The 25,202-nt window shown below is 34.0% G+C and overlaps 1 protein-coding gene across 1 annotated transcript in view; it reads right to left on the bottom strand.

Annotated features, from left to right (window-relative positions):
- The window catches only part of RYR3 (ryanodine receptor 3), a 570,927-nt gene that overhangs the window by 315,442 nt on the left and 230,283 nt on the right, over positions 1–25,202 (bottom strand). The window contains exons 21-27 of the mRNA XM_044660040.1: positions 24,915–25,019; positions 8,840–8,943; positions 5,333–5,416; positions 3,518–3,677; positions 2,632–2,779; positions 1,209–1,414; positions 470–644 (exon numbers count right to left, since the gene is read on the bottom strand). Of these exons, the coding sequence (XP_044515975.1) occupies positions 470–644; positions 1,209–1,414; positions 2,632–2,779; positions 3,518–3,677; positions 5,333–5,416; positions 8,840–8,943; positions 24,915–25,019 (982 nt within the window). The remainder of the gene's footprint in view (positions 1–469; positions 645–1,208; positions 1,415–2,631; positions 2,780–3,517; positions 3,678–5,332; positions 5,417–8,839; positions 8,944–24,914; positions 25,020–25,202) is intronic.

Here is a 25,202-nt window from a genome sequence, read left to right as displayed (position 1 = left end):
TAGAATAAATGATGGATTACTCATGAGCAAAACAAGCTAATGTTGGAGGTTATATCATGAATGAAGGGATGGAAAGAGAAAGAAAAAAGAAGAAAAACAAGAGAAGGAAAGGAAAAGAAGAACAAAAGGAAGAAAGAAAAAGGGAAAAAAGAAAAGGAAAAAAGGAGAAAAATCTTTAATTGGTGTCTGATATCAGACCCAAATTATAGATTTTTTCTCTAACCATAAGGAGGAAGGCCAAAAGAAACCTCAGAGACAGGTAACTAAGAGAATTGGCCAGAGAACCAGAATAGTAGTACTAGAAGTTCTAAAGATTTTGATTTCCAGAAGACAAATAGTCCTTTTGGAATTATGGCATCCTTAGAAGAACTCTTAAAAATCAGAAAAATGCTCAGTTCAACCCTAAATAATGGTTATGCATAATTTCATTTCTTCTAGTACTATATAGGGAGAGGGTAAGGGGACATACCATTCTCAATCTCATAGTCAGCAAAGGCAAGTTCTGAACCTTTGTTGGTAATCAGTAGCTCCCCATTCAGAGTGAAGATCATTGATGCATCATCCAAGTTAATCATACAGCCAACCACATCTCCTGATTGCCAGTTGCGCCCAAAATATCCACTCCCCTGATGCCAGCGTTGGCCCTAGGGGAAAAAGCCAAATAGATAAGAGAAAAATAGGTTTTCCGACACTATAGCTGATGAGATGGCCAGAGTAGTAATAGCAATTCTTGATTAACAGTGATACATGCTTTCTAGTGGATACTCAGTTTTCTACAAAGAAGAAACTTAGGGAATAATGAACTGGATGATATCCAATAAGTATAATGACATTTGATCAAGGAAGTAGACCCAGTTTCCCTGACTCTCAGTTTGCTGTAATAATAAAAAGATTACACTTTCCTCTAAGGATATTTATGATGCTTCTGTAATATGTACCTTCACTAAAGCTGGGTCTAAGATAGAGGAGAAGGCAAAAAACAATGTAAAAAATATTACAGTCAATATGAGACTCTCATAAACTTAATGCATACAACGAAGGAGTCATACTCTCTTAGTACAAGAAAGAACTAAGTCTTTAAAACACAAAGATCTAGTCCTTATACCAAAGATGACCAAATCACTTAAGTTTCTATGAAGTAGTTATATATTTCTGAGGAAGAACACCTAAAATCAAGAAGTTTGCACATTGCCAGTAAATTGACTCACCTTGCTGCCTTCAAATACAAAAGCTTGATTATCTGCCCCTAGTTCAATATCTGGCCGACAGCCTGGCCTGGCCCAGCCAACACGCATATCTCCTCCTGTCACCACCTCAAATTCAAAATACCACTTTCCAGATTTCACTGCATAAGACTGTTCCACTCGGAAAAATCGGATCTTGTCCACACTAACTTTTTCCATAGTTTGGTCAGCTATGGTAAATAAAGGGAAGAAACAGAGCAAGGGACAAAGGCCCTTAGTCACTAGGTGGCATTCCCTCAAATATCATAAACTGTCAGTGACACAAACATAGAGAGAAGCTCTTCCACCTCCCCAAACAATTCAAAATTAATTTATCTATAATATCCTGGGGTAATGGGGATGATCACAGCATTGAGGTACTCATCAGTATTGCTATAGATTTAAAAATATTCCTAGATTTTATTTGTGCATTAGAGATTAGAGGATTCAGTCACCAAGTAAGTTGAAGTCCGAATGAGGGGAATCTAAGAAAAATAAAATTTTTAGACTTATGTTAAATTTTCTTCTATATCCTCAATTTCTTCTAAGATGGTGTCTAGCATATAGTAAGTACATCATAAATGCTTTTTCATTCATTTCAATTAAGGTTACAGGCAAAAGAGAATACATTGTAACATTAAAGCAATTATCAAAGAATAATTTATTTCACATATTTTTTCCAATTCTGTTTTGATACAATAAAATTTTTTTATAGTAATACATTTAGCTACCATAAATCTATTCTTGGTCTTTAATATTTGTTTTTAAATAATAACTCAATAATGTTTTGTAAAATTTCTTCTAATTTCCAGGCTCTGAGCTGGGCATTAGGCATATCAGGACAGAAATGAAACTGCCTCCGATGTGAAGGAAATTACATTCTATTGTAGGTCTATAACAAATACACACATATATACCGATATACATATATGCATATATACACACATATAAATACATGTACACATACAGATGGCAGCTAGGTGGTGCAGTGGATAGAGCCCCCTTCTATCCTGGAGTGAGGATGACCTGAGTTAAAATATGACCTTGGACACAAGATATGTGACCTTTGGCAAGTCACTTAATCCTCTTTGACTTGGTTCTTCATCTGTAAAATGAGCTGGAGAAGAAAATGGCAAACTACTCTGGTATCTTTGGCAAGAAAACCCCAATGGGGTCATGAAGAATTAGACATGACTGAAATGACTGAACAACAATACATATATGTTTGTGTGTGTGTGTGTGTGTAAATATATATATATATATTTACACACACACACACATATATATATATATATATGCAGGGCATTCTGACATTAACTAATATATCAGGTCTATGGATTTGCATTTTTTTCCTTTTAAAATGGACCTTATTATATTGGGGCTAGGAGGAATGTATTGGTTTCAATACCTAATTCTTGGTCTGAAGGTTCAACATTATACCCATAACCAATAAATGTTCGAACTGCTTCACGGAGACTGTCTCTGTTTGACTTCTTTGTACGTTCATCTAGTAATGCATATGGCACCAAACGAGGATTCCTTTTGTTCTTCAGATCCTGAATTATGCCAAAAGGGAAGAAATGTGGAAAAATCTATAGTTAACTTTTGCATATAGAAAGTCACATGCATACACATAAATACACCATTCTAGCCTTCCAGAAGGTTTGTGTAAAATTGTCGATTTTCAAATGTCTGTCAGTAGAATTTCTTGGGTTTTCAAAGAAAGTATTTATTTGAACATTTTCTTCAGGCTAACATTTACTGATGTGCAAAAATTTGCATTAAAAAATCTTATTCACTTGATTTGGGCAACAAAATGAAATGGCACAAAAATATTTGTATCCTTTTATGCCCAAAGTGGGTGAATGCAGTTTCAAATAACTTTTTAAAATAAAAATTCATTCCCTCCCTTAAATTATGATAGCCTGCTTGCTTACATCTCCTTAACACATATTCCACTTAACAGAGCAATATACCAGAAAAGTGGCCACAAAGGAAACATTTCAGTGTAGTGAGTACATACTCCTTTACTAGATCCTCTTCTAAATCTGCAGAAGAGATGAACCATAAAGGTGGTGATAAATACAGTGCACTGTCAAAAAACCACTACAGAATGTCATGTGCTCTATTATGCATTATGCTTTGAATCAAAATAGTGACTTTGGCTGTATTCCTTTTCCACTGCTCCTTTGCAAGATGTTACGGACATGGGAGAGAATTTAAACAAACAAACAAACAAACAAACAAAAACAAATATATATGCTTAAAGTTTCCTGACTACCAATTTTTCTCACCTGTTGGATGCCATAGGTCCATCCTTGCTTTATTCTGTCTTTTGCCCAAACATTATGCGCATTCTCTGCAAGTTTATCAACTAAAATTTCTTGAGGAGGTAACAGCTTCACATCAGACAGATCCAAAGGGGAAGGCTTATAGCCATTTGACATCATGTAGCTACAAGTCAAAATAAATGCAAAAAACAAAAACAGCAGAATTATGAATATTTTGAATGGAGTTACATGGCTTTCCATTATCCAATCTAGACCAGTTAGCTTATTATTAGAGGACCAAGCTAATAAGCCCAAGTTCAAAGATTCCATTTCTCTGCAGAATAAGTAGATTTGCTATTTACAACAACAACTAGAAGTTCAAGCTTTAATAATGGAAGGCTATTGATATTATCTGTACATACCATGAGGGGCATTATTTTTCAAACATTTTTATTCCATGTCCAAAAATAACAAAATTCAGAAAAATTGAAAAGTTGTCAAGGGATTAATTGGGTCTTTATAAAGCACAATACAAATAAGCACAAAATACTTATATGATTTCAGTCAGCTACTGCTTCCTTTTTCAGTTACCTTATTACTCCAAATACCAAAACTAAGAGACTCAAAGAATTTTAGAACTGAAGGATTAAAGATTATTAGTTTAATCTCTTAGAGATGAAGAAACTGAGGTGAAGTTCCAATCAGTAAAAAAATTGCTTTTATGAACAAGGCACTAGACTAGCTACCGAGAGTATAAAGATGAACAAAAAAACATAGTTCAAGGTAGAGCCTCAGAAGGGTAAGAATTCAATTCTCCTCACACTTTGTTCAATGCTCTATTTACATGGCAATTTTTGGATAGGAAGCTGAAGGCAGGAATTGTGGCCAATCCTGTGTTATATTGAATGTAACACCAGAAAGAATGAGTATCAATCTTTGGTACTAAAAATTAGGACTTGAGTGACGCTTCAATTCGAGTTCCTCATTTCTAATACCAATTCTAGTCTACCACAGTTATGGGGATCAGAAAGTTCTGATACGGCTGAAATTCTATGGTTTGAAAGTATAAGCAGAATTTCATAGAATTTGGCACATGAATGAAGTTACTTATGCTCCCAGCCTATAGTTAAAGATGATGCTCATGTATGTATTTTATGTATGTCTAAGTATTTAAGAATGTGAATCTGTGAGTGTAGGATGTGAATGGTGAATACATAAACTCAGTGGACCAAATTGAAACTTAAACATAAGCAGAAAATATTTGTGAAGTTACACTATTGACTATTTAATGTGGCTAGCAACCATTTTCAAGGCATCATTGCTAGATATAATTCTTATTATCCAAGCCAAACCAAACATCCTTATCTGGAGAGTTGTTCTTATTGGTTAAAAGTCAGAGGTAACTCAGTGGATGCAGAGCCAGGTCTAAAGATGGAGAATCCTGGGTTTAAAGCTGGCCTTAGATACTTTCTAGCTATGTGACCCTGGCCAAGTCATTTAACCTCTATTGCATAGTTCTTACCAATTTCCTGCCTTAGAACTAATACACAGTGTTGATTCTAAAACAAAAGGAAAGAGTTTAAAAAAGTCAAAGACAGTGGAAAACATGCTGATGTGAGGGAGAAATAACAAAGAAGGAAAGTCTTAGAGCAGTTTCTAGAAAATAATTTATTTAGAGTTATAAAGAAATTCATTGATGTCAACCCAAGAAGTTACTGGACTTCCTGCTGTAGCTGATATCTATCTACATCACTAGGTTCTCTAATAAGCTTTTCCCATGTCACTAGTGTTAAAAAACAAGTTACAACCAAAGTATCAAGTTATTTAAAAATCACCTACTTTTTGGGAAGTTTTACTTTCTTCAGGTCTTCCTCAGCAGCCAAATTAATATGAACAATATGACATCCCAGGGCTAGAAGGGTTCTGTGACATTTAAAAAACACATACAATGGATAGAAGTGAATAAGGGAAAAGATGATAATATCCTGGTTTCAATCCTACCTTAATATCTGACTCCTTAGTTTCTTTTGATGGATTGCATGCTGGTGTAATTTTACTGAGTATTTTATCCATATATCTTTCTCAGTGATTCCATCAACTACCACATGTTCAAATATAATCATCTGCAGATGATTTCCAAATATAGACACATAAGTATACAAATATACATTAATATTGTCCCTAACTTATCAGTGGACTATGATATATATGTTCATGAATGTAGCATATATATGATGTGTATATATATATGCATGTATAGTTGAATAACCCAGATATATGTGAGCACATGTATACTATTCACATGTAATATACATATATATACCTCTCCATATATATACTACATATATACACCCTCTTGATTCACATATGTATACATACATTTATACTATAAACTCGCCCCTCAAATTTCTCTCTATATCTTCAACTGTTATGTCCATCATTTATACATCCTGTAGGTATCACACACTCAACATGTCCCAAATTGAAATCATTACTTGTCCTCCATCCTTCCTTACCACAAAGTCCATAAAATCAAAATACTCCTAATTTCTTTTTTTTCTATCAAGGATACTGACTTCCTTGCAATTACCTAAATCTGTAATCTCAGAGTCATCTTCAATATTCATTTTTCTCATGCTCAATATCTAAATCAGATGACAATTCTATTTCCACATTTTCCTTTACATTTGTCCTATTTTCTCTTCTCAAATATTCAATATCCTAGGTTCAGGTCTTCCAATTTTTTCTATATAATTTAAAAAAAGCTTTTCTAATTGGTTTTTCTGTCTCTAGGCTCTCCCTTACCTAATACACCCTCCAAACAGACTCCAAATTGGTATTTCTAAAGTCTAGGCTTGAGTATGTCAGCACAAGAAGCTTCAATTTTTCCTTTTGCCTCTCGTATAAAATTCAAACTCTTTTTGGGCAAGCCCTTCAGAACATGACTCCAGCTTATCTTTAGGATATTTTCACATTACTTTTTTCACATACTATGCACTTGATAAAAGCATGTTGACTATTCACTAATGAACTCTATAGTCTAGCCAAACTAGCCTACTTTTTGTTCCCTGCCAAAGACATTCCATCTCTTACTTCTATGTCTTTTTACAATCTATCCTCCATTCCTGGAATGCTCTCCCCTTTTACCTTTAACTTTTAAAGCTCCTAATTTTCTTTCAAATATCAATTCAAGTGCTACCTCCTTTGCCAATCATTTTCTGATTGTTCTCATTAGTACTATCTTTCACATTTCTCAAAAAGTCACTTTGGTTTCACTTTGCATATATTTTATATTTACTTATCTGTGCTGCATGTTGTCCATCCCTAACCACCAGAAAATTGTAACCTCCTTGAGGGCAGAAACGATTTCATTTTTGTCACTGATTACTCGGCATCTAGCATAATACTTTGTAAATATAGACATTTAATTTATGCTTTTAGCTAACTAATGAATTGAGAATATGACAATACTCAACATTAAGGAAAACTATGTCAAGAGTTCAAAGTATCAATAGTCCTAGGTGTTAATGTTCCTCTAAGAAAATACTTTATAAAAGTTTCAAATTAATTTTAGCATCATCTCCCACTTCTCTGAATCCACAACTAAAATACATGCATTTGCTCCTCACTTTTTTGCTAACCCCTTAGGTGCTAATCAAAGAACTCTCTTTGGTCTTCTTCTCTTCTTTCACTAAATATTTTTGGCTTTCTCCTTGTCCACAATTACCAGCTTTAAACAGATGACTTCCAGATTTTTTACTTGAGTCCTAGTTTTTGTTCTGAGCACCACATTGGTCTCTCCAACTACATGTTGCATTGGTACCTCAATATGTCACAAATTAAATTCACCAATCTCATTAAATATACTTCTAATCTCACTATTTCTTTCTCTGATGCCACCATTGACTCATTTTCCTATTACACTAGGAATATCTTTAACTCTTCTCTTTTCTTTGCCTTTAACAGACCACCTTTCTAGCCTTATCTCATATTTTTCCCTTGTAAGTGAACTGTAAATTAGCTTTACAGGCCATCCCTGTGGCTCCTAAACTTACAAGCATATTACAGTTAAGTGTAAATTCATATAATATATAATGCAGAACTAGAAGAATAGGAGCAGAATTAAGTACAAAAGGAATTAGAGAAGAGAGAGCTAAACCTGGGCTGGAGTCATTAGGGAAGATGCCACAGTGAAGTAGGACTTGAGTTGGGCTGTGAAAGGTCCCTGATCTTGAGGAGCTTACTGTCTAAAAGGATAGACAACACATGACCATACACAAACAATATATATAGGGTAAATTGGAGATAATCACCAAAGGGGTAATAATTAAAAGAGGCATACAAACAGCTACAATAAGTTAGAATGTGGTAAATATATTGGAAAAGTTAAATGGAGTAAAAAAGAAACAGAAGAAGGATAGCTCTCTTCTAAATGAGGAAGGGAATAAGAGAAAGTTTCACAAGGAAGTAGCATGTGTGGAATCTAGAGAATTTTTAAGAGATGGAATTGATGAGTAATTGGAGAGGAGAAGTTTCACATATAGGTAATGGGAAATACATGGTGGTAGAAGTAGGTGGGTTAAATAAGTAAGGTAAGTACAGTTTCTTTGGAACCCCAGATGAAAGGCAACAGTGTGAAATAAGGCTGAAAAGCTACATGAAAATTTTGTCAGGTGCCCTACTTGCTAATATAAGGAGTTTCTTATTTTATTCTGTTAATGGGGAACCACTGAAAATCCCTGAGTAAAAGACTCATTAGAAAAATTTGGTAGTGATATGAAAGAGACTAGCAAGAAGTTGACTAGAATGATAAGATCACCTAGTTGGGAGGCTATATAGTCTATAGTGAAAAGTTATAGAAATCTGAATTAGAGTAATGATAGTAGATGAGGAAAGAGGGGATGGATGTGACATATAGACTGAAAAGGACTTTGCTCTCTGGAACTAGAGAAACTTATTTAAAAGTGCTTAAAAATAATGTTTTAGGGGGCAGCTGGGTAGCTCAGTGGATTGAGAGCCAGGCCTAGAGACGGGAGGTCCTAGGTTCAAATCCGGCCTCAGCCACTTCCCATCTGTGTGACCCTGGACAAGTCACTTGACCCCCATTGCCTACCCTTACCACTCTTCTGCCTTGGAGCCAATACACAGTATTGACTCCAAGACGGAAGGTAAGGGTTTTAAAAAAAAAAAAGAATGTTTTAGATTATAAATTACCATATTTAGGCCCCTTTCAAAGGATTTAATACATGTTTTCTTTGAGTGGTACATACCTATAATACGTGAGTATATGCCATTAAATCAGCCGCTACATTTGTGAAATATTAATTAAATTACTTTAATGCTCACTTTAAAGTTTCTGTTGACATTTGCAGGTTATAATTCTTCTCAGTTTCAGGTAGCTTCGAGAATTCCACAAGACAGGGGTGTTGCCTTTTGTTGTCATCTCGAATCTATTTGACACAATTAAAAATTTTTAAAAATTGAGTTATAAGTCAATTTCACCTTGGAGAAAGTTAAAAAAGATTAAGGGTTAGATATATATCATAAATCCTAAGGGAGGTCATTTGGTGATAGATAAAGGATACTCTCTCTAGTCAACTTTGACTCCTGTCCCTCACCACATAGATCAAATCAGTTGTCATGTTCTATTGATTATGCTTATGTAGCATCTCTCTCAGCTGTCTTATTCTAGCAATCCACTTTTTCGACATGCTATTTCAAACCTTTATCACCTCTTATCTACTCTGATAGTCTCACTTGTCTCTGAAATTCATCCTTTATATAACTGCCAAATTTATCTTTCAAAGTCAAAGATTTGACTCTAGTTAAAAGAATCTTTATTAACTTTCTATTGTCTCTTGGATAAAATAAAAACTCCTTTGATCTGCATTTAAGGTTCTTCACAATCTAGCTGAAACTTACTTTTCCAACTTATTTCTCATCACTTTTCTTCAGATATACTACATTCCACCAAAAATGGAGTACCCTAAACTTTACATGTTAGCTTCCACACCAAAATATTTTCTAGTTTTCATTCAATTCACTCTCTTTAGTCTCACCTCAGATGCTACCTTCTCAGTGAAGCGATCCCCAATTTCTTCATTTAAAAGTGGTTTCTTTGTCAAATTTTGCTTTAATTGAGTGAATTTCTCTGGAGTTGGGGAAAAGGAAAGACCTTTTGTTCACTTCCATTATATTTCCTTTAGAATATAAGTTCCTTAAGGGAGGGAACCTATGGAATTTTATATGTTTGAATCCACAATGTCTTTCACAAATAGATATTTTGGTACTATGGATTAAAATAGAAATGTTCATACTGAAATTGCTTATTTGGAATTTGGAATGCATTTTATTTTACCATAGCTCTCAGGCCAGCTAAAGAAATCTTACTTTGAAGGGGACACATGGCATTGATGGTGGTCCAACTGGATTCAGAGTTAAGGAGAACTATGTTCAAATTCATTTTCTAAGTCTTACTGACCAAGAACAAATCACTGAACCTTCCTCAGCCTCAGTTTTCTTATCTGTCCAGTTGGGGAAAAAACCTTACAGTAGATAACTCATTGGATTGTGGTGAAGATCAAATGAGTTCATGTACATAAATTGTTTTGTAAACCTTAAAGTGCTATTTAAATATTAATTATTATTATTATTTATCTGTAATATATCTAAAAATTATTCCACAAAATTTTATTTTGCTGCTGCACTGTAACATGGTGACAACATTCTCAGGGCTTTGCCAGTGAAACACAAGTTCTGAAAGGTCCTATAAAACTAGAAACATTCTGAGTATACATGTGATGATAGATTATGTCTGTTATCCAAGGATCAGCCTAGCAAAGTACGGGAAGGCTCATCACCAACAAAAATGTAGACTCAAGCTGAATTTTGTTTGTTTGTTTTTTGGGTCACAAGTATTCCTGAGGATCAAGTACTAAGATACAGAAAGGGTGGGTGGAGGCAAGATGGCTAAGTAAAGGTATGGACTCACTTGAACTCTTCCAAAATCCCCTCTAAACAGTGTTAAAAGAGCACCTCAAAATGAATTCTGAAGCAGCAGAACAAACAAAAGGATAGAATGAAACAATTTTCAATTCTAAGACAACGTAGACATTGTACAGGAAATATCTGTTTCACTGGGGTAAGAATGGAGTGTAGTCTCGCTTAGGCCATGCCCTGGCTAGGCAGTAGCAGGTCTTTGTGATGACTAACTTGGGGGAAGCTTCATCAACACTTGGCCCACAGATGTTAAGGGGATGTGACAATTGATCAGAAGGAGATTATAGGAGACCCTTTGCTGGCACTGAGAACAGTATTCTCTTGCATTGTCCCTATGTGAACTCTCAGTCTCAGAGTGAGGAGGAGTAGGGACCATGGATACATTTCCAGAATGCGAAGCAGTGCTTGTGGTTACTCAGAAAGCAGAGCACAGGTCAGGATAGCACTGACTAATCTCTTAGAAAATAACACCTTGGAAAAACTAAAACCCTACAGACTATCAGACCTAGCTCTAAAATTAGCAGGACAAGGGGGCAGAGTGAAGATAGTGGCTTAGTAGCATCAAAAGCTGAAACTACTCTGACTATTCTTCCATACCAATCTTTAAAACCTTTAAAAAGCTCTTCAAAAAAATAGAAGTCCAAATCCAACAGCAAGACAGAGGTAGGGGGCTCTCCTACTGAATATATCCTAAAGGGTAGGCAGAGAGAGAGAGAGAGAGAGTTGATTTTCAAGTGATAAGAGGGAATCAGAAGCAAAACTGCACATAGAGTAGTGCTGGCTGACCACTCCACCACCTACTGCACTAAGTTCTGTGATTAGGCATAGGTTAACTTTGGGATCCCAGGATGGGGGCTACACCAGCAAATGATAACCTCAGACCCATCCCCTTGAAATTCCAGGCCCTGGCACTACACCTCACTGAGGTTCCGAAGTACATTTGATTGGGCCTTTTCAAGTATCCGCAGCTGGCTGCTTTGAAGATTTAGACCCAAGGCAAATTAGCAAATCCTATCTAATCTTGCAAACCCAGCAGAGTAGAGATGGAATTGGCAAGCAGCTTGCAGAATTTCCAGTCTACAGGCAAAAAAGAGGGGAAAGAAAGATGGGAAAATGAGCAAATGACAGAAAAAATAGGTACCCCTCAAAAAATTTCTATGGGGAAAAAGAGCAAAGAGCCAAACCAACAGAGGATGGTAAGATTCAAGAAACTAGAAACAAAATTTCAAAAAATGAAACAAAATGGTTATTAGTTTCATGATCTGGAAGAACTGAAAAAGGAATTTGAAAATCAAATAAGACAGATTGACAAAAAATGGGAAGAAAAATAGGAAAAAGAAATGAAAATAATTAAAAAAGAAAACAGTTTAAAAAGCAAAATTGGTCAACTGGAAAAAAGGCATAAAAATCCAACAATGAAAAGAGTGCCATGCTGAATAGAATGGGCCAAATGGAAAAGGATGGTCAAAAGGTCATAGAAGAAATTCAGTCTTTAAAAATCAGAATTGGGCAAATAGTAGCGAATGACTTCATAAGATATCAAGAAACAATAAAAATCAAAAGAATGAAAAAATTGAAGAAAATAGGAAATATCTCATTGAAAAAACAACTGACCTGAAAAATAGATCCAAGAGAGACAATTTAAGAATTAATAGAATACCTGAAGACATGACAAAAAATCCTAGACATCATATGTAAAGAAATTATCCAAGAAAACTGCCCTGATATTCTTGAATAAGAGAAAAACAGAAATGGAAAGAATCCACAGATCACCTCCTTCAATAAATCTCCAAATGACAACTCCCAGAAATGTTATAAACAAGTTCAAGAGCTCCCAGCTCAAGGAGAAAATATTGCAAGCAGCCAAAAAGAAACAATTCAGATATCATGGAGCCCCATCTAGAATTAGACAGGACATGCAGCTTCCACATTGATGGATCAGAAAGCTTGGATTATGATATTCCAGAAGGCAAGGGAACTGGATTTACAGCAAAGAATCATCTACCCATCAAAACTGACTATATTCTTTTAGAGAAAGTATGATTGTTTAATAAGAAAAGACCAGATTTAAGCAGAAAATTTGATGTCCAAATAAAAATATTCAAGAGAACCATAAAAAGGTAAATAAAGAAAGAGAAAAAATTTAAGGGCTTCAATAAGATAAAATCATTTATATTCTTATATGGAAAGATGATGCCTATAACTCTTAAAATTGTTAACATTATCAAAGTCTTTAAAAGAAATAAACATAGACAAAGGCTGTGGTAGTCAGTAGCTTAAGATGATATGCAAAAAACCTAAGGGTGAAAAAGAGGATTGTACTAAGAGAAATTAGAAGAGAGACATAAAATGGGGTAAATTATGTCACCTAAAGAGATGCGGGGGTGGGTGGGAGACTATTAAAATGGAGGAGAAGATAAGGGAGGGGTGACAGATAATACTTAAACCTTACACTCATTGGAATTGGCTCAGAGAGGGAAGACCAGCCAGATTCATTGCAGTATAGAATCCTACCTTACCCCACAGAGAAGTAGAGGGGAAATAAGAAAGAGGGTGGTGGGGAGGAGAGAAATGTAAAGGAGGGAGGAGTTGGAGGGTGTGGTGATTAAAAGACCCTACAGAGAAGTAGGAGGGGAATAAGAAAGTAGATGATGGGAAGGGAACTAATATAAGAGAGAGGGAAAGGAGGGAGTAATTAAAGCAAAACACTGGTGTGGAAGGAAAGAATATAGAAAGGTCAGGATTAAAAGAGGAAACCAAGATTGAGGGGAATATATAGAAGATAATCATAACTATGAATGTAAATGAGATGAACTCACCCATAAAATGAAAGAAGATAGCAGAGTGGATTAAAAACCATAACCCTACCATATGTTGTTTACAAGAAACATATATTAAGGAAGGAGACACACAGAGAGTAAAGGTAAGAGGCTGGAGTTGAATCTTTTGGGTTTCAGCTAAGACAAAAAAAGCAGGCATAGCAATTATATTTCAGACAAAGCTAAAGTAAAATAGATTTGATTAAAAGAGATAAAAAGGTAATTACATCTTGATAAAAGACAGTATAGACAATGAAAAAATATCAGTACTTGACATATATGCACCAAATGGTATAGCATCCATATTTTTAAAGGAGAAACTAAAGGAGCTTAAGGAGGAAATAAAAAGTAAAACTATACTAGTGGGGGACCTCAACCTTCCCCTATCAGACCTAGATAAATCTAACCAAAAAATAAATAAGAAAGAAGAGAAGTGAATGAAATTTTAGAAAAGTTAGAGTTAATAGATATCTAGAGAAAATTCAATAAGGATAAAAAGGAATATACCTTCTTTTCAGCAGCACATGTACATATACTAAGATTTGCCATGTACTGGGGCATTAAAAGCATCACAACCAAATGCAGAAAAGCAGAAACAATAAATGCAACTTTCCCAAATCATAATGCAATGAAAATGATTATAAATGAGGTTTCAAGGAGTGGGAAACGAAAAATTAGTTGGAAACTAGATAGTCTAATTTTTCAAAACTGGTGGGTCAAAGAACAAATCATAGAAAAAATCACTGATTTCCTTGAAGAGAATAACAATGAGGACAGCATATCAAAATTTATGGGATATAGCCAAAGCAGTACTCAAGGGAAAATTTACATCCCTGAGTGCTTATTTCAACAAAATAGAGAAAAAGGAGATTAATAAGTTGGGCATACAACTAAAAAAATGAGAAAAAGAACAAATTAAAAATACCCAGTTAATCTTTGATTTTTTTTTACATTTTTAAACCCTTAACTTCTGTGTATTGGCTCCTAGGTGGAAGAATGTTAAGGGTGGGCAATGGGGGTCAAGTCACTTGCCCAGGGTCACACAGCTGGGAAGTAGCTGAGGCCAGATTTGAACCTAGGACCTCCAGTCTCTAGGCCTGACTTTCAATCCACTGAGCTACCCAGCTGCCCCTAATCTTTTATTTCTATTCTGGAAACACCTTCATGAACTGATGTGGAGTGAAATGAGCAGAACCAGGAGAACACTGTAGACAGAAACTGAAACATTGTGAGACGATCAAATGTAATTGACTTTGCTACTAGTAGTGCAATGATCCAGGGACTCGTGAGAAAGAATCCTATCTCCATCCAGAGAAAGAACTGTGGGAGTAGAAATGCAGAAGAAAAACATATGATTTATCACTTGTTTATATAGGTATATGATTTGGGGTTTTGGTTTTAAAAGATTACTCTATTACAAAAATGAATAATAATATGGAAATAGATATCAAGTGATAACACATGTATAGCTCAGTGAAATTGCTTGTCAGCTACAGGAGGTTGGAGGGAAAAGAGGAGGGAGAAAACATGAATCATGTAAACATGGAAAAACATTTTAAAATAAGTTAATTCTAAAAAATCCCCAGTTAATGCTAAATTGGAAATACTCAAAATCAAAGGATAAATTGATGAAATTGAAAGTAAAAGAACTACTGATTTAATGAATAAGACTAGGAGCTGGTTCCATGAAAAAACAAATTAGATAAAGTATTGATCAATTTGATTAAAAAAAAAGAAGAGAATCAAATTAACAGTATCAAAAATGTAAAGGGTGATTTCACCTCTAATGAAGAAGAAATTCAGACAATATGTAGGAGCTAATTCACCCAAATGTGTGACAGTAAATGTGACAATCTAGGTGAAATGGATGAATATTTCAATAATAGTAATTGCCTATATTAACAAAAGACAAAATATAATACTTAATCCCATCTCAGAAAAATAGAAATTGAACAAGCCATCAATGAATTCCCCAAGAAAAATCCCCAGGGCCAGATGGATTCACAAGTGAATTCTATCAAACATTTAAAGAACAATTAATTCCAATACTATACAAACTATTTGGCAAAATAAAAAATGAATTCTTTTTATGACACAAATATGGTACTGATACCTAAACCAAGAAGATCAAAAACAGAGAAAGAAACTACAGACCAATCTCCTTAATGAACATAGATTCAAAAATATTAAATTAAAAAACTAGCAAAGAGAATACAGCAATATATCGCAAGGATTATTCACTATGATCAGGTGGGATTTATATCAGGAATGCAAGGCTGGTTTAATATTAGAAAAACTATCAGCATAATTGAATCAATAACCAAACTAACAGAAATCACATGATTATCTCACTAGATGCAGAAAAAGCCTTTGACAAAATACAACACCCATTCCTAAGTATCAGCTGCAATGGGGATAAGTCAGAAGCTTTCCCCAGTGAAGTGAAGCAAGAATGTCCATTATCATCACTATTATTTAATATTGTATTAGAAATAATAGCTGTAGCAATTGGAGAAGAAAAAGAAATGGAAGGAATTAAAGTAGGCAATGAACCAACTATCATTCTTAAAGATTCCTAGAAAATCAACTAACAAGCTAGTTGAAATAATTAATAACTTTAGAAAAGTTGCAAGATAAAAAAGAAACTGCATAAATCATCAATATTTCTAATATTTCTAACAAAAATCAGCAGCAAGAGTTAGAGAAACTCCATTTAAAAATCTCTCTAGACCAGAGTTGGCGAACCTTTTAGAGATCATGTGCCCAAACTGTACCTTCAAGCTACCTGTGAGCCACCTGCATTACCGTAGAAAGCTGAGGAGGAAGTATTTGCATTCAGCTGATGGGCAGAAGAGCAGGCATGTGAAAAATGTCCTCAGGCATTGTGGTGAGAGGAATGGAGCAGCCCTCTCCAGCATGCCACATCTTTGCCAACACACCTCTAGACCAGTGATGGGCAAACTATTCCCAGTGGGCCAGAGCCAGGCTGTAGTTTGCCCATCACTGCCTTAAACAATTCCCTAATCACTACATCTGGATGTGGGAGCATAGTGGTTAGGGAATTGCTTAAGGCAGTGATGGGTCTGGTCCACGAGGAATAGTTTGCCCATCACTGCTCTAGACAATATAAAATATTTGGGAATCTATCTGTCAAGACAAACAGGAGTTATATGAACATAATTACAAAACACTTTTCACACAAATAAAATTAGATCTAAATAATTGGAAAAAACATTAATTGCTCATGGTTTGGCTGAGCTAATATAATAAAAATGGAAATCCTATCTAAATTAATTACTTATTCAGTGCCATACTGATTAAACTACCAAAAAAAACTACTTTATAGAACTAGAAAAAATATTACAAAATTCATCTGGAAGAACAAAAGGTCAAGAATAACAAGGAAACTAATGAAAAAAAATGTGATGGATGGTGGCCTAGCAGTACTAGATCTTAAACTGTACTATAATACAGTAATCAAGAATTTAGTGTTTGATAAACTCAAAGATCTCAGCTTTTGGGATAAGAACTCACTATTTGACAAAAACTGCTAGGAATTGGCAAACAGTACCATAAAAATTAGGTTTAGATCAATATCTCACACCCTGTTCCAAGATACGTTCATAATGGGTATATGATTTAAACATAAAATGCTATTATATGGTTAGGCAAACATAGAATAGTTTACTTGTCAGATATATGGAGGAGGGAAGAATTTAAGACCAAATATGAAATAGAGAACATTACAAGATGTAAAATGAATAGTTTTGATTATATTAAATTAAAAAAAGCTTTTGTACAAACAAAACCAATTCAACCAATATTAGAAAGGGAAGCAACACACTGGGGGAAAATTTTATAACACATTTTTCTGATAAAAGCTAATTTCTCAAATATATAAAGAACTAAGTCAAATTTATAAGAAACCAAGTCATTCCCTAATTGATAAATCATCAAAGGATACAAATAGGCAGTTTTCAGATGAAGAAATCAAAGCTATCAATAATCATATGAAAAAAATGTTCTCAATCCCTCTTGATTAGAGAAATGCAAATCAAAACAACTTTGAGATAACACCTTATACCTAGGAGATTGACCAATATGACAGTAAAAGAAAATAATAAAAGATGGAGGGAATGTGGCAAAATTGGGACACTAATGCATTGCTGGTGGAATTGTGAATTGATCTAACCATTCTGGAAGGCAATTTGGAATTATGCCCAAAGAGCTTTAAAAGAATGAATACCTGTTGGTCCAACAATATCACTACCAGGTCTGTATCCCAAAAAGATTTTTAAAAATGGGAATGGACCTATTTGTACAAAAATATTTATAGCTGCTCTTTTTGTGGTGGCAAGAATTAGAAACTAAAGGGATGTCCATCAATTGGTGAATGGCTGCACAAATTGTGGTATATGATAGTGAAGGAATACTATTGTGCTCTAAGGAATGATGAACAGGATGGTATTAGAAAGAACAGGAAAGACCTATGTAAACTGATGCAGAATGAGGAGAATATTAAATAAAGTAACTGAAAAATTGTGGGATGAACAAATATTATAAACATTGCTAATATCAGCAATACAATGATCCAGGACAATTCTGAGGGACTTATGAAAAAGAATGCTATCTATCTCAAGAGAAAGAACTGTTGGAGTAGAAATGCAGATGAAAATATATGCTTTATCACTTATTTGGGTATATGATTTGGGGTTTTGGTTTTATAAGATTATTTTCTTATGAAAACAAATAATATGGAAATATATTTTGAGTGATAACACATATATAACCTAGTGCAATTGCTTGTCAATTATCATATAACTTTGGAAAACGTATGTGTAAATTTGTTATTAGAATAAGACAAAGAAAAAAATAAAAATAAAATTAGTAGAAAGTGTAAGGGTGAAAAAGGGATTTTATGGGTTCAATATATTAAATGATGGTCACTAGAGGACTGAACTATTATCAATCCTCAATTAAGAATAATCTCAAGTCAAAATTGACTTTTATGGTGATTTATTTACAATTAGGAAGGTTGAAGGTAGGGAAATTGAGAGAGAGAGAAACTCTGGCCCGGACTAGGTAAGAATTTAGAGGCCTAAGCAGAGGGGCACAGAGGTTAATTAAGAGGTTAATTAATTAACAAGGCTTTTAGCCACAAGGCCTTTTCCAATTAGAGAGGCAAGAGAGGCCTCCATGAGAGTAGAGCCTTCAGAAATGCCAAGGGAAGAGAAAGAGAGTTAGTCTAACTTACCCACGTAAAAATTCAAAGGAGACATTTAAAGCAGTCTCACTGGGGTCTCAGCGTTCCAACACTCCTCCATGAACCAGAAGAGGTCCTTACCAGATGCTCTCTTCCACCGAAGACCCCAGCTGACTGAGGACCTTCTCCTTTTAAAGGGGTCACTTATGTGTCACTTCCTGTGCCTCCCTCCTAATTTGCAGGTCCAATCACAATAGATGATTCTCATAGACCACCCAGGGGGCAGGTCAGTCAATTCTGATTTGTCATTTACTTCAGCACACGTGGTTTAGGACCTCCCAAGATTGGAGGTACTCTCACCTTTGGTGATTAAATCTAAAGATGGGCAGTGTAGACTTAATCTAATTATCACAAAAGAAAACCTGGTTTGGGACAGTGCTTTCCCAACTTTATTTAATGTAGTTATTTAATTATTTTAAAATTAAATTAATAAATTTATTTTAAGGCAACAGTATTATCCTTTTTTTAAATTTTAAGAAATTTTAAATTAATTTTTATTTTATTGATTAATTATGAAAAAATTTCCATGGTTACCTTATTCATACTCTTTCCCTCTCCTCCTCCCTCTCGCCTCCCATAGCCAATGCACAATTCCATTGGGTTTTACATATGTTATTGATCAAGAGCTATTTCCATGTTATTGATATTTGTACTCTATCCTTTTAATTAATGTACTAATTTATTTTTAAATTACTATTTAAATTCTCATTGAATTTACTATAGCAATTTAAAAAGCTGGCCTGTAGGGAGCTGAAAACTGTCTCTTGCAATGACCATATCTCCCCTATATTATTTATTTAACTTTACTTTTTTTCTCTTTGGGGTTTTATGGTGATGGATGAGGTGTTGGAAAATCTTGCTCATTGCTAATTGTTAACACGGTGAAGTTGGACTGTCTTAATATTTTACTTTTAACATATGATCACTGCTCCTCCTCTCTGACATCCCTAAGTTGTCCAATGACCAGAACTCTTTTGTCTAAGAAAGGAAGGGAAGCAGCAAGACTCACTTGGAAGAGGAGAGAAAGGAGTGGGAATTTTCCTCAGAAATAAAACAATGGATGTTTTATAAATTAAAAAATACCAAAGAGATAAGATCCCAACTTTAATACAAAGTTATAAGTCAAGAAATAGTCTGGAAAAATGAAGAAAAAACAAAAAAGGACCTGACTTTAGAAAGTTACAGCTGTAACAAGGAAGAGCAAAACAAAACCACAAAAGATGATAATGTCAAAACAACTACATTCAAAGTCTCATACTAAAATGCGAATTCATCTTAGATCCAAAACAAATTCCTACAAGATCTCTAAAGGATTTAAAAATCAAATAAGAGGTAGAGGAAAAATTGGGAAAATAGTGTGATACAAGAAAATTACAAAAAAAAGAGTCAACAGTATGGTAAAGGATACACAAAAGTGAAGAAAATAATATCTTAAAAAATAGAATAGGGCAGACTATAAAAGAGGCATAAAATTCATTGAAGAAAAGAACTTTTAAAAAAGGAGAATTGAGAAATGGAAAAATATATACAAAAATTCACTGAAGATAAGATCTCATTAATAATCAGAGCTGACCAATGGAAAAAAATGTACAAAAATTCACTGAAGAAAAGAACTTCTTATAAAGCAGAATTGACATATAAAAAGTAGGTACAAAAGCTTACTGAAGAAAACAAGTCCTTAAAAATTAGAATTGGGCAAGTGGAACTTAATAACTCCAAGAAACAATAAAACAAAAATGAAGAACAGAAAAATATGTGAAATAACTTCATGGAAAAACAACTGACCTGGAAAATAGATCAAGGAAAGATAATTTAAGAATTATTAGACTAACTGAATGCCAGAAAGAATCTTGACATAATATCTCAAGAAATTATCAAGGAAAGCTACCTTGATATTTTAGAACCGGAAGGTAAAATAGAAATGGAAAGAATCCATTATTCACCTCTTGAAATAGATGCCTAAATGAAAACTCTCAGGAATATTATAATGAAATTTCAGAGCTCCAAGGTTAAGGAGCAATATTGGAGATAGTAGGAAGAAACAACCCAAATTTTATGGAGCTATAGTTAGGATAACACAAGATTTAGAAGATTCTACATTAAATGAGAAGAGGACTTGGAATATGATATTCTAGAGAAAGAATCTAGGATTACAACAAGAATCATCTGCAAATCTTTAAGGGGAAAATGAATATGTAATGAAATAGAGAACTTTCAAGCATTCCTAGTTGCCTATAAAGTTTGACTCAAGAGAAATATCAAAAGGTAAACATAAGAGAGAAACTATAATAGATTCAATAAGGTTAAATGTTTTACATTCCTATATGAGAAGATAATAATTAGGACAATTAGAAGGAATATATATATATATATATATATATGATGAGAATATGAGTTGATTATGATGAGATGATATTTTTAAAAAATTAAGGGGTGAGAAAAAGGGATGCACTGGGAGAAAGAGGAAATAAGGGGAAGGTAAAGTGGGATAAATTATCTTACATAAAAGAAGCATGAAAGACCTTTTATAATGAAGGGGAAGAGAATGACAGATGGCAGACAACACTTGAACTTTACTCTCAAAGGAACTGGCTCAAAGAGAATAGCATACACATTCAGTTGGGTTTAGAAATTTATCTTACCCTAAAGGGGAGTAGGAAGGGAAAGGGGTAAGAGAAAAAATGTGGGCAGGTGGGGTCACTGATGGGAGAGTAGCTAGAAGGAGGTGGTAGTCAGTAGCAAAACACATTTATAGGACAAAAAGGAAAATGATGAATGTAATAGGGGATGTAGAAAAATGGTAACACTAATATACTATTGGTGGAGCTATGAACTGATCCAACCATTCTGGAAAGCAATCTAGAACTATGCCCAAAGGGCCATAAAACTGTATACCCTTTGATCCAGGCATATCACTACTAAGTATTAGGGGGAAAGAACCTACTTGCACAAATACATTTATAGCAACTCTTTTTTGAAGTGGCAAAGAATTAAAAGCTGAAAGGGCATCTATCAATTGAGAAATACCTGAACAAATTGTGATATATAATTGGAATGGGATACTACCGCACCATAACAAATGGCAAACAAAATGATAACCAAAAAACCTGGAAAGATTTATATGAAGTAACACAAATTGAAGTGAGTAAAACTAGGAGAACATTTGTACACAGTAACAGCAATACGGTATGATGATTAACTGTGAATGACAACTATTCTCAACAATACAAAGATCCAAGACAATTCCAAAGAATCTGTGATGAAAAATGCTATCCACTTCCAGCAGAAGAACTGATATAGTATAAATGCAGAATGAAACATGATATTTTTTTTTATCTTTTTTTTTCTTTCTTGGGGGTTTTTGGTTTATTTTTCACAACATAATTAATATTGAAATAAGCTTTGTATGACTGCAAATGTATAACATATCAATTTTGTTTCCCTTATCAATTAGGTAGGAAGTGAGGGATGGGGGGAGAATATTGGAACTTAGCATTTAAAAAAATGGGGATGTAAAAAACTTTACATGTTATTGGGAAAAAAATTAAACCAAAAAGGGAAAAAAATCCCATTATAAAGTAAACTTTTCAAAACTGCAAAGATGGAGCTATTCCTTTCTGTCTGTCTGTCTGTTTCTCTCTCCCAAAGTACCTAATCAATTACAAACACACATAAAGACAAACAGACAGAGACAGAGAGAAAGAGAAACACACACATCCCAAGAACAAATTTGTGGCGTGAGCCCCTAGCACATACACTAGCTTCTTCTTATTCATGTTATAATAGTGTTCTGCCCTCCCCACAAACCTCATTTCACCTGAAAATAAAAAGAAATAAAAATCAGCACACACATCTGCATGTGAGGATAGCCACACGGGCCAATTATGGATCCTGAAAACACTAAAATACTATTTATGTGAAAACAGTACTACAGAACTAATCCTTCTATAGGCAATATTTCTATAGGAAAATGCATTGGTTTAACTCAGAGATAAATGCATTTCCAAGTTATTGGTAGCAATTCCCTTGACCTGAAATATGGTATCCAGCAGGAGTTGGGATGTAGTCCAGGTAAATACCATTCCTCTTTTCTTCTTCTGAGAGCCTAGGAATGGACATACCTTTCACCAATAGTACATGTTACTTCTCATCAGGTTTTCTCTCTTTTGCTATGCCAACAGAGAACAGAATTCAGGTTCCTGTTTTAGAAGCAAGCACATATCCTTTGAGGTTTTGTGCTTTATCTGCTAACAGTGGAAAACAGGTAGTTTAAAGTCTCCCTCTCATATACTTGATTTAAAATATATTTAAATGAGATTAATCTAAGTTTAAATGTCTTATGGAGACTTTGCATTCATGACAGTACCTATGTAGAACTCTGTAGTGGAAAGTAGTTTAGAGTTTATAACTGATCATAGAATCAATAATCATACCTATTTAGACTCTATACTGCTGATTAAGGGTTGGAGGGGACCTCAGAGGAGGCTATCTACTCCAATTCCTAATTATATAGAAGGGGAAACTGAGATCCAAGATTAGATTGTAAGCTCTTTGAAGGCAGGGACTATCTTTTGCCTCTTTTTATATTACCATTACTTAGAACAGTGCCTGACAAATAATAGGTACTTAATAAATGTTTACTGTTTGATTGATAAATGACTTGCTCAAGGTCACAAGTTTGTAAGCATGAGCAGAGATCTGAATCTAGGTCCTCTGATTCTATTTTATTTGTCCTTTCTAATAGGAGATGAAGAGTTACAGTACTCGGAATGGTGCCCAGAAAATCCAATGCAAGCCTGAGGGAGCTAAAAATTTAAAGGAGTAAGAAATAGATAGAGGAATAATCACAGAATTTTACTCTCTTCTTTACTACAGAAAATCCAACCCAATTCTGTAATGACAATAGGAAGAGTCGAAAAAAATAGCTATATTTTAAGTTTAATAATAATAATAGCTATATTTTAATAAATAGCTACATTTTAATAACATTATTAAATAATAAAACATCTACTTAAATATTGCCAGGAAGCAGTGAGATCTGTAGTGGAACAGGGGAAAAGTAGAGACGTAGTGAGGAAAATTTGAGCCAGTGGCCCCAGAGAAGTTAAGAAAAAGGCTCACTTTCCCTCAAGATGCAAGTTAGTTACATGATTAGTTAGTATGATTCATAAACCAAGATAAATGCTAAAACACATGAAAATCTCAATGAAGTATTCATTACTGGACATTAAAATAAATTTTAGAGTTCTTGGACTATTAGTGAGCTTCAGAATATATCTAATCTTTCAGACATGACTCTTTCCAAATCAATTCTTCATTAACTTTTTTACCTTTGAACCTTCTTTAAATTTTTTTCAAAGAAGGAGATTCTATAGGTTCCTTTAGTCATCTATTTATTTTACTGGATTATCTGAAAACTATTACTAAACTTCTAAAAATGTAATTTCCCTCTCCATAATATTCAATAATAGTAACAACTCACATTCCTATAATGCTTTAAGGTTTGCAAAGTAACTTCCAAGCAGGATAGGTGCTATTTATTCTCCACATTTTACCAATGTTGAAAGTGAATATTAGGGAAATTAAATTGCTCATACAGGTAGGAATTATCAGAAACTGAACTTGAAGCCAGATCTTATTGACTACAAATTCAATGCTCTGTTTACTACATCTTTGTAAAAAAGATATCCATGTATAAAGAATATTTATAAAGTGCAGAGATCTATAAAATTCTTTTAAAAAATTTAGTCACACAAATCTGAAATAGAATCTGAAGAGTGGGTCAACAATTTGCTCTCATTATACAGCAGTTTTTCTAAAAAAGAACAATTCTTTAGTGCTTCTCAAATTTTTTCATAGTGGCAGAGTACTTTGGCTTAAACAAAACTTTATCAGAACACAGATTAAAATCCTCTAAAATCACTATTTTAATGTATATTAACAAATAATATAAAGTTAATTTAAAAATAAAAAAATTGGGGTTTTCTGGGTTCTTTGTAATTCAATTTGAGAAATACTGCTCTGATTCTTAACTCACATCAAATGGATACTTGAAATAGTCAAGTATTAAACATGAAGACATTTTGTTTAAGGAGAAACTTAACTACTGAATGAAATAATCTTTCATTCCTCCTAAAGAATGAAGCTGTAATTTATACATAGTGGAGTTATGAGTGTGGAGATGAAACAGAGGCTGTTGTTAAACAGAACCAAATATAATGGCTGGAAAGACAGAATAATCAGATTTTTCTTATTCCTCATTCTATTATTCTATTATTCTCCTTCACATATATAAAGTATCTCAATAACTATCTGTAGCCTTATCATAGTTATTACATACCTTGCCAAAGGTCCATCCTAGCTCTATTTTATTCATTCCCCATAGTTCATGAATGTTTTCAGCCAGTCTGTCTCGAATTTTTTCTAGATGGGGAGGCAAAACAATCTAAAGGAAAAAAGAAACAAATTAAAAATAAATAAGAATTGATTGTCGTAATGAAATCAACTGTAAAAACCTCTAAGTCCTAGCATTTAACTATATCTACCATTTCACCTTCCTTTTTTAAGCCAAATTCTCATCCTAAGAAACAATATAAGAGACAATATGGGCCTTAAGATAGAACAGAAA

This window comes from Gracilinanus agilis, chromosome 2 (assembly GCF_016433145.1).
Source record: "Gracilinanus agilis isolate LMUSP501 chromosome 2, AgileGrace, whole genome shotgun sequence".
Classification (NCBI taxonomy): domain Eukaryota; kingdom Metazoa; phylum Chordata; class Mammalia; order Didelphimorphia; family Didelphidae; genus Gracilinanus; species Gracilinanus agilis.
The sequence above is the reverse complement of the archived record's forward strand: the minus strand, read 5'-3'. Positions and strand labels throughout refer to the sequence as shown.